Below are 18,010 nucleotides of genomic sequence, written 5' to 3'. Positions count from 1 at the left end.
CATAATATTCTCAAATAGCTTGAGCTCGAGCTCGATCTCAAGTTTCAGTTGTGAAAAATATGAATATAATTCATTTTTCCTGAATTATATGATATTTCAAAAACACATTAAAGAGTTTTTTTAATTATTATTTAATGTTATAAATGTTGAAATTGATAAATTATTTTAACATTATTAGGGTGGAGGATATTCATCCCTTCCAAATCATTCAATCTATTTGTCAGTTTTGTATGAGTTTTTCTCTTATTCTTTCTTTTCCATCTTTCCAATCTGTCACATATAGAAATCCATTTTTTCCAACTCACTCAACTCATTCAATTAAAAACATATAAAAATATCTTCGTACAAGTCCATAAGCATGAAGTACAACTAAAACGAGAGAGAGAGAGAGAGAGCTTTGCAGGTTCGATTACTCGCCTCACCTCACTTCGGCGGTACCAATTGAAGCTCGAACATGTCATCTTGGAGGTACCAAGAGTACCTCCAACCCCCTTTGATACCCTCCACCCTTCTAATTATTTCTTATGATTGATAAAATTTAGATAAAATGATAAAATATAGATAAAATGATCATATATATAAATATCTCAATAACTTAATAAGTCCTCAATATATATAAATATCTCAATAACTTAATAAGTCCTCGTAATTGAATCCTACCGGTTACTATACGAAATAGGGTTAAATTAAACGTCCAAGATATTATGGTTCGTGTGTGAGGCTATAAGCCATGCGGTTTACCTTTTTCTTAATATATTGCGATAAAAGTGGAGAAAGTGTAAATCATCACTGCTTTAGGGGGTATTAACAATTTAAGTCAAAGTACAGGGGAGATATTTGTATGGATCGTCAAATTCTGCCTCCTAAAAAGCCTCTCCATCCATGGAACACAAACAAGAACGAGCTTTTATCCAGGAACTCGAGCAAAATACCTCAAGCTAGTGAACTCGTTTGTTGTCTTTCATATACACTTCAAAATTCTACCGATTCCGGCTAGCCGGAGATTAGAGAGGTAAGCCTGCTACTGAAGCTCATCTGTTTATACTGAAAACCAGGTACTATGAATGTTTCGTTTCGAATCTCTGATGTTTTTGACATGATAAACCTATACAATTCCTGAAGTCGAATCTAATCCTTACAATTTTCAAATTAGGTCAATGTTGTATGCCGTATCAATCCCTAAACCTTGCTTATCTTATCCAAAAACCACTTTCCACTCCCAAAACCCTCAAAATCTCAAAAGGGGTGGGCTTCGTGTATCGGCTACATTACCGAAATCTGATGGGGTTAAAGTCGAGTACACTCCATGGCTAATTGTCGGATTGGGGAATCCCGGCAACAAGTATCACGGAACTCGCCACAATGTAAGATTTTCGTAACCCAATTCTCTGAATTTCAAATTCGAGTTATTAGGCTTTAGGGTTTCGTTTTCTTGATATGTCTCGACTCTAAAATGAAGTGCTTTTCAAACTTATATGATTAGGTTGGTTTTGAAATGATTGAACGCATATCTCAAGAAGAAAGGATTGTGATGAACACTATACAATCAAAGGCTTTGGTTGGAATAGGTATACAATTTGAAACATTTCTGATAAATTCAACATCAAGTATTCATCTAAACCTTCTTTTCTGCAATCAGTACAGGTTCTATTGGAGAAGTACCTGTTCTGTTAGCAAAGCCTCAAGGATACATGAATTTTAGTGGAGAATCGGTTGGTTTTCACTTATAATCCATACTATGTATTTTAACATATTTTTAACAATGGTATTTTGTATAAAAAAAAAAACCAAATAATTTGTTACTTTGTTACCTATTTATGATATTAACCCTGTATTGTAATCTTATTTAACTAGGTTGGGCCGCTTGCTGCGTATTATCAAGTACCATTGCGTCATATTTTACTGGTATTTCTTTCACCCTATAAAGTAGAACATATAGGGACATTTTTGTAATTTCATTATGTAACTTCATGTATTTAGATATATGATGAGATGAGCTTACCAAATGGTGTTTTGAGGCTTCAACCTAAAGGAGGCCATGGGTATCATAATGGGTACATTCATTTACCAATCTTGATGAACATAATGTAAAAAAAAATAAAAAAAAAAAAAATTATCTAAAATTAATTGATAACATTTTTTTTTCTTTTTAATTTAGAGTGAAGAGTGTTATGGAACATTTAGATGGTCGCCGTGAATTCCCTCGGTTCTGTATAGGAATTGGGAATCCACCTGGCACCATGGACATGAAGGCGTTCCTTTTGCAGAAATTTAGTGACGCGGAACAAAAAGAGGTAAAAAAAAAAATAGTATTGTATTTGGCTTGCATTGACTGACTGACTGGGACTGATGTCAGTTGGACAAATAATGTAACTTTATGTCTCACTCAAAAGGTGGGACATGGACTGACTCTTAATCTGTTGTTTGTGCAAAAGACGTGAATACCTTCTGCATACCAGTAGAATTAAATGTATTGAGATTTATGGAATTTGCAGATAGATGGAGCGTTGGCACAAGGGGTAGATGCGGTGAGGAGTTTGGTATTGAACGGATTCAACGATAGGATCACGAGGTTTAATTTAGGGCAAAAATACAAATATAACAAAGTTTGAGAATGAACTCATTGTGTAGTAATTAACCTCATGGATTTTAAATTATTATTTTTAGAAGGAAAATACAATGAGATCATTGTGGCTTTACACCATGCTTTTTGACTTGGTTTCATTTGCTTTTACCCCCACAATAATAACATTAGAATAGTCAAAAGCTTGTTTGTATTGGACCCAATGTTACGTGTTAGATTTAGCACCTTCAACTTTCGGAAATGCCCAAAACAGCCCTTGTACTCTTTTATCTTCTTCTTCTTCCTTTTTTTTCTATTTTTGGCAAAAAAAAAAGTGTGCATCTCAAAGTGGGATTCAATAGAAATATGCAAAATATTGTTTGCGAGATTAAATGTTATATACAAGTACGGATCTTTCACTCCAATACGCATTCAAAGATTGCAAAGTAAACGCCAAGATTGACAAAGCAAAAACGTGTTATATGTCCATATTGCCCCTATCCGAGAATATTACAAGTGTTATGTAGAAAATTTTGGTTGAAAGTGAAATGGTTTTCTTGTTTTATACTTTTGAATTTATAGTTGTTTTTAATTCTCTAATGGCTCTAAAAACAACTAGAATAATGTTGTTTAATAAAGAAGATTATTTCCTTCTACAAACCATAAACACTTGTCAAATTTAGAGTATCTTTTTTCCCTATTTGTGGCGAGTATATAGGTCATAAATGACATCTCTTCCACGATCATATCATTTTTGTTAATTTTGTTAACAATCATGAAGTTTCAGCAAATATACAAACGCAAAGGGGGTAAATTGGAACATGCCAAATTTAGCTTCTTTTAATCGAGTACATGCTCCAAAAATTCAATAAGAACGTTGGAAAGTGAAATTAAGAAATCAAAAAGTACACTTTACCCCCCTCCCCACCTCCAGTCTCATAAATTAGACCGTTGGAGAACTCTTTTTAAAACAAAGAGCACCCATCACCACCATTAACGACAAATCACATTCTCAACTTCCGATCAACGATGGCTGGAGAAAAACCCTCAGCCACCACCTCCGATCATCTTTTCTCCATTCTCGATCCTAAATCTCTCATCTTTTCACAATTCAGAGACACCAAAAACCCTAATTTCTTACATCTCACTACCGACAATTTCATCATGGAGAGAGGACCCAGATACAAAGCTTACGCCGATCTCCGAGAATCAAAAATCCGGTTGAAATCCATGGCTAGCTCACCTCAACGTCCACCTAAAGATCATCGTTCTGGTAATATCTCCACCACACCGGAAACTCAACTGAAAGCACCGGCAAAGCGGCGGAAAGGGTCGTCTATTTTGACACAATCTGTTCCGGACTTTTCGTTTGCGTTGAGGAAAGAGAACAGGAAGCCGGCACTTCCACCGGTGGCAGAGAAATCTGCAACACCACCGGCTAAGAGTTCTTCGAGATTATATGAGATTAATGCGAAGTTGATGGGGAGTAAGTCGTCTGTTTCCGGCGAGAAGAGCGGCCGTGGGATGTTGACGGCGAGAAAAAGCTACGCAAACATGGATGAATTGAAGAAATTTTCCTTGGCAGCTGCAAACGCCATTAATGGCGAAAGCAAGGGCGGGAGGATCACCGGAAACAGGGGCGGAGGAAGGACTACTGTGCTGGGGAGTAGACAGTTTAATTGAATTCTACTTTACTAATATTCAATATTTTTTATTTTTTCGATTTACTTTACATTTAAATGAGGTATTGATTTTAAAAATCTTCTAATATTCTTATTATTTCTTTTTTCATATTTTGGTTGGATTTGTACAAAGTTTTTGAGTGGGCTTCCGTATGTAATATTCGTGTAAATCCTTGGTATATTGATTTGCTTTGGAAATTAAGTAATGAGATTTGATTTGATATGATTTCTAGTTTTAGAAAAATTAATATTATTTTTACAAATTTAATTAACGAAGTTTCGTATAAAGAGTTGTATATATAAATACTAGATGACATAACCCAAATGGGCTGCTAATCTATTTCTAAAATACAATAAAAACAATTTTAATTCGGGTTATAACTAAGAAACAATTAGTACATGAAGTGTTTAAAACATCAACCCTTCATTGTTTTCTTCTAAAAAAATTGATTGTTGAGTTCTAAGAAACAATTAGCACATGAAGTGTTTAAAACATCAACCCTTCATTGTTTTCTTCTAAAAAAAATTGATTGTTGAGTTCTACAAGAAAAACAATAACGATAATAATAAATTTGTCAAACATTTTGGGGATATATACACTAAAATCCTAATATTTTCAACGATTTAATAAATAAATCAAAAACTTTATTTTTTTTACAGTAAAGTCCTAACTACCGGTAGTTTTTAACATGTTTACATTTTTTGCCGGTTAGCCGGTAATTAGGGTTTTAATGTCAAAAAAACAACGTTTAAACTTTTTTGTTAAACTGTGAATTAGGACTTTACTGTTAAAAAGGTAAAATTTATGATTTTTTTTGTCAAATCGTTGAAAATATTGAGACTTTAGTATATAGTCTTGGTTTTCCTGGAAACAAATGATTTTATGAGCCTCGCGAGACTCAATTCCTATCCCAAGCACTTTTAATTGTGATATTTATCGCAACACTACTGTTTTTCTTACTATCATCATCTTTATCCTGCTACAATCACGATCAAGGGAAACATATACAAAAGAGAGAACAAAAGAGGATAAGAAGACTTGTAAAATTTTTTTTCTTGGTTCACCACTAAATCTTAAACTGAAAAGAGGGGACAGATTGTGCAAACACAAACAACAAAAGCTTCGTTCAAAGTGTGTGAATGTGGAGAAGGGGTAAGAAGGGCAGTTTTATCTTTTCTGGTTTCTTAGTTCTCCATTTTTAGAACTACAAAAAGCCAACACAACCTTGTTTCTTTCTTTCTTTATTGATTATCTTAATTTTTTCAATGCCCGTTTTTTGAGATTAAAAAAAAAAAGTTATTTAACAAGAAGGAAACGTTAAGAATTTCAATAGGATATAGCTCACCAGAGCAGATTGGGAAAATTCCAATAACTCTTATGCTTAAAGACTATCATACCATTAAATTCTAACAAAAAAAGGGATCTAGCTCACCAGAGCAGATTGGGGCAGCGTTGTGCAGATCTTCAAGTGTGGCTTAAGATTTGCACATAATCCAGTTTTAGCGTGTAGTGACAGTAGGATTGGTATCTGGTTTGACCCGACTAGAGTTTGACAACATTTCTAATGGCTTTGGAAGTTTTAATGGGCTATTTACGTATTGGTGGGATATGTTCGGTTTCAATCAAGTTGTAGGATCTTAGTCTTCGGCCAGACATGAGGATGTTTTTGTTAGCGGTTGAGGTTCGTCATTTTGGTTAAACCTATTGGTACTAAACCATACATGAGTATGGTTTCTAAAGTCAAGATCTGATGGGTTCCCGATCCCGGGGAGCATGTTGATGGAGTTGTTTCGATCATTGTAGTTTTGAGAATCCCCAACTATGTGGCTCTCACTAGAAGTTAGGTCTTATAATTAGGGAGTTGTGGAATATGTTGGCGTAGGGGTGGCAATTGATGACACAACACGAAAAAAGAAACGACACGAAACAAAATTGGGACAAAACTGAAATTTGAATTCGTGTTTGTGTTAAGTGTAAAAAAACACGACGTCGCGTCGTGTTGTGTTCGTGTTTAAAATTCGAAACGAAATTGACACGATTTAGCATTTGTCTGTCGTGTTTTTCGTGTTATATATGATTAAGTATTAATTAAATAAACTAATTTTTATTTTATTTTATATTTTTCGTGTCGCGTCATGTTTGTCATTTTTTAATCAGTTCGTTTTCGTGTTAGTTACAAAAAACACGACATCGTGTCGTGTCGTGTTTGTGTTACTTAAAACCTTGTGATGTTGTGTCTGATGGGTTTTGGTCATAAGACATCATATGTGCTCATACAAACCCTAAAGTTTGGATCTAGGTTTCTCTATTGTACATGCAAGTTATCCAAGACTATAAACCCTAATTCTAGCATTCAAGTAATCATATTAATATGTAATCAAGTTTAAGATCATACATTGATTGTTATGTAGCAATAACAATCCCAATTCCTCCTTGAATTGACTTTGGAAGGCTTAGAGTCACAAGTGTCACTCCTCTAATGGTTCACAAACACCATAAGCAAGAGGATGAAGAGGAGAGAGGTTGGAGGCTACCAAAAACGTGTAGAAACCCTAACAAGAAGCTTAGCCACGTTTTTGAGCCTTAAGGGGTCTTTATATAGTTGGGCTATTAGGGTTATCTAACAAGGAAACCGTAAATTGGATGCTTAAGCCCTAAGCAACCCATGGAGCCTTTTTCTTTAAGGCCTTGGACGATTTCATATGGGCTTCCCCCATAGAATTCGTCCACCTTATGATATAAGGCAATCCATGGCCCAAATTGTAATTATCTTATAATTACAATTCCAGTCCCTTAAGTTTATTTAATCTCTTTTAGTCACAAAACTAATTACTAATTAATTCTTGACTAATATTAATTAAACAATATGATTTCTCTTTTAATATATTATTCTCATAATACATTAATAAATCATATTTAATCATTTCTCTCCATAATTCATCCTATCAAGTTGCTTTGGTGAAGGCAACCCAAAAGGACCATGCACCATCGGGTCAAGTACATACCAAAATAGTTATGGACTTAGACACTAATCCAACAGTGTCGTGTCGGACAAAAACACGACACGATGGCCCGATTTGCCACCACTATGTTGGCATTGTATGTGTTTCTCTACATCGGTTATTTAGCTGAGATTTGTGTTAGGAGTCGCCTTGTTTTCAAATGGAGGGTTCAACAACAGTGAATAGTCAGGGTTATGTATTTTAGTGGTATCAGCAATGTAATTCGGGGTTGGGAGGGTTCAGTATGGTCCGGATTGTAAAGTAAAGTCGTATTGACTGCGTTCCAAGATAGTTTTGCCTGCTTGAGAGTTAGTCAAGGAATTGGATATCTGGATTTTTGGCAGAATTGTGATGGTTATTCTTCAGTGGTAAAAGTTAGTGGGTCAGGGATTTGTTTATGGTCGAGATACGTGAGTTTCACTAATACTGGGTTGAATATAGTATGGAAAGGCAGTCACCTGTATGACCCGGCCTCTTAGTTCGGATCGGGTTTCGGGGAGGATTGTCTGAATGGCCCGAGTCAGAGATGCGGGAGCATTACCCTGAGTTATTTGCAGCAACAGACGTTGAGGATGAAGTCTAGTTCAAGTGGGGGAGAATTATAACATCTAGTCTAGGTATAACTGATTTTTGTATGTTTTGAATTTTAATTAGGAGACCATGTCGTGGTGAAGCATGACTACGATGTGGGGGAACGCTTTGGATTCGTGGGATTTTAATGACCCACCACGACGTGGGAAGTGTTTTGAGTGAAAACCCTAATTTCAGGTCTTGGACCCTACATAAGAAACACTAAGGCTTAGGTTTCATCCTCCATCTTCCTTCCAACCTCAAAACACCTAACCCTAGCTTCCATTGAAGTTGTGAGCTCATTCTTGGTTCTTTTTTTGTGATTTTAGAAGGAGTAAGAAGCTCCTGGTGAGGTGGTTACTTGGCAAGCATCATTTCTTCAGATAAGCTTATCTCTTAGACTCTGGTGAGTGCCCAAGACTCAACCTTTTTTCCCATGTTGCCCGAGATTTGTCCATTGACATTGCAAGGAAAGACCATGGGAGTAGCCCATGGCACTTGTATGTAAGACCGGGATTTAGCCTTCAACCTTGCAAGGAAAGACCATGGGGTAGCCCATGACACTTGTATATAAGACCAATATTTGGCCATCACCATTGCAAGGAAAGATCATGGGGGTAACCAATGGCACTTGTATGTTTGGTACGTGGTACTTTTGGAGAACTCACTTGTAGCACCCGAGTCGCCAAGTATGAAGTTTTTGACTTAGTCTATTTTCAATTCAAGTTATGGTGGTGGAAGGATGGTGAGTACGTTGGGCGTACATTATGTGTGCATGTCGTACTCACTGCATGCATGTCATCGAAGGCTCCTCAGTGTACGAGGGGCATACTCATGCACACGTTGGGCGTAATTAAGCCATGGGAAAATCCTAATTTTTTGGGTTTGCACCTTATTTGAAGTCCTTAAGTCCCTCATGATCTTTACACTCTCAGCCTTCATTGTCCTTCTAGTGCAAATCTCAAACCCTAGCTTGCTTGAGTGCATCTTTGAGCTTACCTTGGTTATTTTGGTGATCTTTGTTGGTTTTAAAAAAAGAAGGAAGGTTGGGAAGAATCAAAGGATAAGAAGGAGCTTGTAGATCCAGAAGTTTGGCACCATTTCTGGCCCATTTAAGGTATAAAGCTTGAACCTTGATCATTTCAAGCTTAGATCTAGGTTTAGGTTAGAAAATGGTATCTTTCGTCTCATAAAAACAATGATCAGAGTACAATCCCAAAATCTTAAAGTAGTGGAAATATAGATATATGGGTTGCAATCAAGCCAGACCCTTCCCTTTCGAACCGAAAGTACCTGAAGCCATAAACCACAAACTATAAGCACAAGCTTAGTGAGTTCCCTAAAATATCACACACCATACATAACATATGATCCATACATATCAAATATGCAATAGGAGGTGTTATGTGCCAACCACAGTCTTTCCATTATGGCACGAGCCGTATCATGGTCTTTCCTTGCCAAGTCGGGGACCAAAACCCTGGGTCTTATAGATCAGTGCCAGTAGCCACCTTCGGGTCTTCCATGCAAGCATCATAAAGACAACAAGCATATAATCTATAACTACTTATCTACTTAACTGCCAGAGTCCAAACTCTGGTCTTGCATACAGATCTGCCACGAGCCACCTCTTGGTCTTTCATACAAATTCCAAGGGGCAACCCCTGGTCTTCCTATAATACATAAATCAAATAGGTCGGCATTGGCGCCTTCGAACCATAGAACATTAAGAAGACTCACCTCGATATCTTAACCCACAAATAAATTTCTGACTGCAGATCTGCTAGAATCCCTATGCTATCAAACATGAATAACATTCAATTAACAATTGGGTACCATTTCAAATCCAATAATCCATATATGGGTTAAAAAGACCATTTTATCCCCCACCTAGTGTGACAACCCTATTTTTCCCAAAAGCATTGTAAACACTCGAAAGCTAAAAACAACGAAATTAACCTCGAAAATAAAGTGTTCAAGTATCTAAGTTGGGATGCATCAAATATTAGATATCATGCCAAGGTTTGCAAAAACATAAAGAACGCTCAAAACCGGGTTATATTGAAGAAATTATAACCACTCGTATATTTACGACCCGCCGTTAAAACATTATTGGACGTAGAAAGTAAAATATCAATAAAATGCATTTTAGCCTTAAGTATCTAAACAAAAGTCGTAGATCTTGTTGAAAGGTGAACGTGCATAAAAAGATCGCCCAAAATGGACCTCGTATGAAGAAGTTACAAATTTTCAAAGTTTCGTAACGGTAGTAGAGGGCTAAAAACTCGAATTGAAGATCGAGTGTTAATTAGCTAACGCAACCTAAATGAGAGTTGAAGATCTCCACAATAGTAATAAAACAATAAAAAGACAAACGAAAACCGACGTCGAATAAAGAACCTATGAATTTTTAACGAACTTTAGGAGGCCCGGCCTATTAAAAATATATCATTAAAAATAAAGTCAAAACTAGCCGACGGAGTCTAAATGAAAGTTGTAGAGCATAATCTCACCTACGCGTGGATATAAAGAACGCGAAAAACGGAGCTCGTACGCGAAAGTTACGGAATTTAGAAGTCGGAAGCAGGGATTACACCCCGCGTAATCTGGGAGTACGCCCCGCGTACTAGACCCAGAGTCGAGTCCCATCGGCCCGCCCAAGCTACGCTTAGCTAGACTCGAGTCGTAAGCCATGACGCATTTTTACGCCCAGCGTAACGACGTACGCGCTGCGTACGTGAGTACGCCCCGCGTACTCCAAAATTACACCCCGCGTACGAGGCAATTTCAGCCTATAAATAGAAAGGTTCAGCTGCGAATTTAAGCACACATTCTCAAACCTCTAGATACTCTCACCCCTTTCCAAGCACCAGAGACCATTCCCTCACCTCGGGTTCCGCACTCAAGCCCCCAACGAAAGATTTACGCTGCAGAGATCCCCGAAGAGCCGACGACGCAACCATCCGTGGTCGAAGTTCTGCTCAACCCTAGCCCCTCTCTTCAAACTTAACGAGTGAGTTCATACCCCTATAATCTACATGTTTAAATGTGTTATCAATATTGTTTTAATATACACTTTTAAGGGGGGGGGGGGGGGGGGGGAGTACAAGTAAACACACGATTATTATCGTGTGTAACTCAAAGTTTCACAAAATACTCATCTCTATCAAGTAAATCATATGTGATTCACAACCATTATATGGAATCTTTCGTACGGAAAACATAACAAGATATCGTCTGATATATATTGAAATTAAATATGTTGTTATACGTATACGAATCAAACAGTTTATTTATACCTTGAGTACATGTGTTCATTTATGTCACCACAAAAAGTTACACATTTCATAACAAGTGAGCATTACACTAGGGTTACTATACAAATGAAACGAACCTTTGGAAAAACTATAATAGTCTACGACAAACATTTATACATGTTAAAAACTCTTTATCAAACTGTCTTATATAATTTATGATTCCTTTCAAACACTGTTAGCATCATGTTTCAAACAAAGGTCTTCCTATATTTAAAACTATTCTTATCAAATAAACTACTTTCAAATCATTTTAGAAACTGACATCAAGTCATCATTTTCTTATTTATTAAACTTTTCAAAGGTTTTACAAAACCTATTTTATATTTTTGTGCTTGCCTATACATGTATACTTATATAAGTAATGTTTGAAGGATTTAGGACGGCTAGCTCGCTTTATTTCCTTTTCCTCGTTGGGATGTGGCCTTAGGGCATCGGTTATCCGTCTGAAGGTCGTCTAAATATTAGTTATATATATGTACATATATAGACATGAAAGTTTCCGTCAGTTCGTTCAGTACCTTTGAGTAGCAAAGGCATATTTCGAATTATACACACACATTATCAATAACTATAATAGGTATAGTTAAGACATACTATTTACCATTCCGAGTACCAAGAGTTATACAAGATTCAGTATATTCATGAGTCAATACAAATACATTACATACTATGCGAAGAGATACATACGATTAAAAAGGCATACAATCTTAAGACATACAACTACAGAAGCTTACAACTTCAAGACATACCATTTCAAGGAATACAATTACATGAGATAGTATACTAGATATTCATAACATTTTATATACTACAAGTACCATATCAAGAAGGTATATTCATATACAAAAATAAAATGGACTTTCATACGTAAATCTATTTAGTACTAAGAATTGTGAGACATTTCAGCTTCACGTACGTTCGAGTATGCATTTTAAGTCCTGTATTATATACCATAATCCCTTGGAGGGGGAGCGTGATACTTGTGTATAGATCTATACGGGATTGACAATCCCACACCTAAGATGTTAGCTACAGCTAGGCCGGCAGGCCTGGGGTGACAAATGTCATAACAGTTCCAACGCCTAAAGAACGTTGTTACAGGCCATCAGGGTCATTAGCATGGTTATAAAACTCACATAAAAAGTATAAAAACAAGATTGATTTACGGAGTTTTCATATACCTTAGCAATTATAACTGTACGCAAATCTACTATTTTAGACATGAAAAACATTACGGTAATTTCATTTTGGGACTTTTAATGTACCATCTACATACGAACACATATTGGATTTTTGAAACAAACATTTAAAACAGTCGAGCCTTGGTAGAAGGCTACACTTTATACTAGTAGAAAATATGGGATTTTCTAGAAGTTTCAAACGTTTACAATTTACAAACATATTCGTTGGTACAAACTTTCTTTCAAACAATTACATGTCCTTCTTTACAGCTTTACAAATCAAGTCACATAAATACTTATGAACTCACCAGCATTATTGCTGATACTCGTTTTCAAAATAACTTGTATTCCCAGGATACGAATAGATAGGTACGACTACCAGGTTTTGTGAAGACGGAGCGATCAAGACTCGTCTTTTATTTCTGAATATTCATTTTTGTAGAATTATACTATGAAAGAACTCAAATGTAATTACTATTATACTATTAATGCAATGGATGATGTTGTTGCTTGTTTACTACTTAGCATTGTTATGATACATTACATGACGTCCTCCGCCCCAGAACGTTTCCGCCGTTCTCGGTTTTGGGGTGTGACACCTAGTTTGGTCCAAGACTAAGGCCCAAACTCCAAATCAAAAGGCTCACAAACCAAATAATCATCCAAAGCCCACTTATGGCCCAATTTTCCAAATTAGGCCTTACCTTAAAGCCCATTAACTTTTCCCTAATCCAAAACACTTGTTCTCAGATGGCCAAATAAAGCCCTAAGCAACCAAGCCCAAAAGATAGCATAAACATACGAGGCCCAAAAAACTAAGTACGTTGTGCGTACTCAACACGTAAGCGCAACGTACTCTCTTGGAGGCTTGTATGCTAAGCATACCAACTTGTACGCCTAACGTATTCACCCTATTCAGCCCAAACTTGATTCAATCACTTAATGTAACACCCATAAAATCCATGCCAAATTTTAACTTTTAAAAACATCTCAAATACTAAGAGTTATTACAAATTTATTTTCAAAATAGTTTCAAATCAGAGTATCCCAAAAATCCAAATAAAAATATGAGGAAGTGTACGGTCACGCCTTCGCCTTCCCGCGATCAATAGAAGTACCTGAAACAAAATCAGCAACTGTAAGCCCAAAACTTAGTGAGTTCCCCTAAAATACCAACGCTATACAATCATAATCATATCATATCATATAAACAAACAAAACAGCCATGCATCTCGAGTCTACAGTGTGACTGGTCTGCCCGCATCGGGCGTTCAGTCCACCTGGTCTACTCTCTGAGTCTACAGTATAATTGGACCGCCCGAACCAGGCCTTAAGTCTATCTGGCCTACTCTTGGGATGGAATATCCTAGATTGGAATACCAACATGTTGAATCAATTCAACCATCGGGTTGAAATTCTCGGGGTTTGTTGGCCTACTGCCTCAAACATACCGCTCCCTTGAGCCTCCGTGCATACGAATTTCAGTCGGCCCGCACCGGGTATCTTGTCCTACTGCATAGAGTAGGACCGCCTAACCCTACCCACATATAATGTGAAGCCATAAACGATCAGGAGAAAGATCTAACCCGGTTCCCAGAACCTGAATGATAAGACATTCTAATCCCAAGCCTTCCTAAAGCTGATGAATACCCATTCGGATCTACTCCCAGTCCCCAACTGGAGTATTACCCGATCCAAGAAGCTTAATCCTCCGAGACACTCCGAACTGATGAGATCACCAAGATCCTCTGTACTCCAGCCGAGTACAACTCCCCCGAATCTCAACAATACATCGAATCCGAACGTGCTCCTACAAGAGACATAACCAACACAATATCTATGCCCACAGCCTATGACTGGAATACCCTTACATGGTCCTCAGCATAGGTCTGGATTGCTTCTGAGCCCACATCATGAGTCTGGTATGCCCCCCTCCAGCCCTCAACTCATTACTAGAATGCTCCTGATAATCTATCGACACCACTGTCGTCACTTCAGTTGCCTAACACTCCATCCTGGAGATTCTCACCTCCTCCATTGCCCAAGAAGGCCTAATCAATGCCCTTCACAACACCAACAAGTGTCACAACCGAAACCTCACCCTACACTATCCATTTGTAGAACAAGTTGCTACCCCATAACACATATATATACTTAGAACCTGATCATATAACTAACAAAACCCATTCAAAGTCTTCAACATACTCCAATAGCATGTTTAATACTTGGGGACAGATTTACTGATTGCTATAACATAGTAGCATACTCAATACCCGCACATAGATCTACAAACACATATAGAGTCTTCAGCATGATTGGACCGCCTCACCAGGCCTTCAGTCTATTTGGACCACTCTCAGAACCTTCAACATGTCTGGACCGCCTCTTTGGGCCTTTAGCCTATCTGGACCATTCTCCGAACCTTCAGCATGTATGGACTGCCTCTCTAGGCCTTCAGCCTGTCTGGACCGTTCTCCGATCCTTCGACCTGACTGGTACGCCCATCGGCCTGCAGTCTATCCGGACCGCTCTAAATTGTTGAGCATCTCCCTTGACCACCTCTCTTGGTGATCTCTACTGTAACATCTGGAATTTCAGGTATTATAGTTATTCTTTTAAAAATCAAGTTTTGTGGAAGGACTCGGCGAGTTGATGCGTAGACTCGCCGAGTAGAGACGCGAATCATTATTCGGGTGAACGGCTAGACTCGGCGAGTCGCCCCGAGGACTTGGCGAGTCCATGCTGTTAAATGAAACCCTAATTCCTAGGGTTTGGGGCCTATTTAAAGGGCCTTATGGCCGTCATTTGCGGCTACCAGACCCCAAAGAGAAACCCTAAGTGTGCTAGAGCGTTTGTAAGAGGGAAAAGAGCTATTTCTTGATCTTTGTTGGTGTTTTTGCAAATAGAAGAGGACCAAGACAAGAGGAGGCTAAAGAGGGTGATAAGCTAGTGATTCCAGAGCTTAGAGACTTCATTTTGAGGTATCCATTTGAACCCTTCTTCAGTTTATGATGTGATTCTTAGAGTTAGGGCTTTTTAGCCCCATTAGAGGATGAATATATGGAGTGTTTGGTCCCTTCTCATGTTGGTATTGTAGATATGGACACAAAAAGGTCCAGAGACCCTTTCCCCTTGAGATTTATGAGCATTAATGGAAGTTATGAACTTAGGGTGTCACCTTAGAGGCCATATCTTCAAATAAGGCCTTTGAGCCTTTGCATGTGCATCAAGATGTTAGATTTACGTGTTTATAATGCCTTGGGAAGCTGGATCTATGGTTTAGAGAAACGGATCTGACCTCTAGAGGTCAGTTCAGCTTGAGCTTGGCATGGACTCGCCGAGTCCTTTAGCCGACTCGGCGAGTAGGACGAGGGCTTTCCTGATAATCACACAGTTGGTGACTCGCTGAGTTTGGGGAGTGACTCGGTGAGTCAGAGGGAATCTAGAGGACAGAGTGCACGATGGTACTCGCCGAGTCAAAAGTTGGACTCGGCAAGTTGGGTCAGGACATTTCACAGATTTTGATCAGTGATGATTTGCAGAGTTGAGGTTGACTCAATGAGTCGAATGAGGACTAGGAGAGTGAAGAGCCTGTGTGGACTCGCCGAGTCACAGTTGCACACTTGGCGAGTTTGGTCAAGGTTGACCGTTGACTTTTAGGGTTAGTCAATGTTTGGACCTTAGAGTTATCGGAAGGGTAGGATAGTATTTTACCCTTCCTAGTGGATGTATTGAGAGGAGGAGATTAGCCTAGCCGTGAGGGTTGTATTAATTAGGGTACTTATTTCATGTGAATAGGCAGAGGCTAGACAAGAGTTACCGAGTCAGAAATTTACTAGGACATCCGAGGTGAGTCTTCTCACTATATTTTACCTTGAGTAGGTAAATAGAGTTATGTGTTACAGTGTTTCATATATATTGTTTTTTGTACTGCATTCTTCTATGTGATTTATGTTGTGCATGCTTGTAGAGTTAGAACCTGAGAGTTCACAGAGTTTGGGTGCACGGACCCACAAAGTTATAGCCTCAAGTGGCTAATATGTGTTATACGTGGTATTTTGGGGAACTCACTAAGCTTTGTGCTTACAGTGTTTTGTGTTATTTGTTTCAGGTACTAGTGAGGATCGCGGGAAGGCGCCGGCTTGATCAGTACACACACAGGATTTTTGTGCTATGAGATCTTGGGATTGATATATGTTATGAATTGAGTTTCAAAAAATGATGTTTTTATGATTAATAAATGAATTATGTTTTTATAAAATGCGAAAAATTGTTTTGGAAATTTACGTCGTTACATCTACCATGCAAACTATTCTCACCTACTTGAGGTTCCAAACTCCTGATCCATTCCGTGGACTCTAACCCTGGCCCAACCATAGGCCTCTAATCGATTGTCCACCCTCTCGGAAAACCGTGGTCTGTTCCCTGAACCGCGTGTCTACCAAATGCGCTAACTTGCCCACAAACTCGTGTTGAATGCACTGTCAAACCCTGGCAGCTAACAAAACCCTCAATGGCTGATACTCCATCTGAGAATTTCCAATTCTCCCCCACTTTAGACACTAACTGCTACCTATTAGTTGCGAAACCAAAACACAACTTAACCGTCTATAATCCCCTCGATACTAAACTCCCCTGACCTTCCTATGTTCTAATGACTCACACAGAAAGAGGTGGAAAAATTCACAATATAATCATAAACAGTAAGATCAGAGGTGGAAACGTACTTGCTGCCACATCTGGCGTTGTCCTAACCTCCTCTTCCGTAAGTTGGAAGGCACGTCCCTAAGCCCTCGGAGGCTCTGCTCTACTCTGACCCGTGACAGTGGTCCTCAATGTAGCAAGCTGTGGATAGTTGGCCTTCACGTGACCAACCTGATGATAGTGATAACAAATCCTCACGTCCTGAACCAAGGCCAACTGGCGCAATCCCTCACATAGTGCCCTTCTGTTGGGGTGCAAAGTTATTCATTCATGACTTTGTAAATGTTTGACTTTTGTAAAACCCACTTGCATGTGGTGCTTTAGCCTTTGGACCCATTTGTTAGTGAGAGTGAGAGAGAGAGACATGTAAACACCTCTATAAATAGTGGGTTTGTCCACTTGTAGAGGTGTGCTTGAGAGATGTAAAAGTGAGTGTGTAAGTGTGTGTTAATTATGTAGTCTAGATCTAGATCCTTTTTGTGTAACACCATATACATTCAATATATCTCTTAAACACCCAAATCACCATGTTCAATTGTGCAAGCTTTAATTCCGCATGCCAAACCATGTTCTTTGTCACTACAATTGGTATCAGAGCTTGGTTTTCACGATCAACGTGACTTTTGAAGAACGATTCTCGGTTTGGCAATTTTTGTCGCAATTTGAACAATTTTGGTGAGTCTCTCTCTATGATATCTCGTAATATTTGATTCGTGCGTTGCGTTTTTGATTTGTGATCATTTGATTCGTTGGATCAAATTTTCTTTGAAATACCCATTTGTTATGATCCAATAAATTTTTTCGTTGATCAAGCCCGATCCAATCTTATTTGTTTGTTTGATTTGATTTTCAAATTGCAAATGTTCTTTTGAATTGAGATTTAAGATCAAAATTCATTTTATGATCCAATATCTTGAATCGTTACTGTTCATACAATCGAAATTCAAGCCCAAAACCTTAAAGTTTGTCTAACTGTTCATGTCCGATTTA

General features: G+C 38.2%; 2 protein-coding genes across 3 annotated transcripts; both read left to right on the top strand.

Moving 5' to 3' along the window:
* The first annotated feature begins 862 nt into the window (after positions 1-862).
* Positions 863-2,699, top strand: LOC145043746 (chloroplastic group IIB intron splicing facilitator CRS2-B, chloroplastic-like). 2 transcript variants are annotated; one of them, XM_078992490.1, is made up of 8 exons: positions 863-1,012; positions 1,154-1,364; positions 1,484-1,568; positions 1,645-1,712; positions 1,855-1,905; positions 1,981-2,054; positions 2,159-2,294; positions 2,496-2,699. In XM_078992490.1, the coding sequence occupies exons 2-8, from the start codon at positions 1,158-1,160 to the stop codon at positions 2,610-2,612; spliced, it is 738 nt and encodes a 245-aa protein (XP_078848616.1). In that variant the 5' UTR covers positions 863-1,012; positions 1,154-1,157; the 3' UTR covers positions 2,613-2,699. The 2 variants fall into 2 exon arrangements, with proteins under 2 accessions (XP_078848616.1, XP_078848617.1); XM_078992491.1 differs by having other exon boundaries at positions 877-1,055.
* Positions 2,700-3,480: 781 nt separating this feature from the next.
* Positions 3,481-4,471, top strand: LOC145043745 (homeobox Hox-B3-like protein). The gene has a single exon (XM_078992488.1). It carries the CDS (start codon positions 3,593-3,595, stop codon positions 4,244-4,246), a length of 654 nt encoding a protein of 217 aa, XP_078848614.1. The 5' UTR covers positions 3,481-3,592; the 3' UTR covers positions 4,247-4,471.
* The last annotated feature ends 13,539 nt before the right edge of the window (positions 4,472-18,010 follow it).

This window comes from Lactuca saligna, chromosome 4 (assembly GCF_052625555.1).
Source record: "Lactuca saligna cultivar CGN05327 chromosome 4, ASM5262555v1, whole genome shotgun sequence".
NCBI classification, from domain to species: domain Eukaryota; kingdom Viridiplantae; phylum Streptophyta; class Magnoliopsida; order Asterales; family Asteraceae; genus Lactuca; species Lactuca saligna.
Note: the sequence above shows the minus strand (reverse complement) of the source record. Positions and strands in the feature narration are given on the sequence as shown.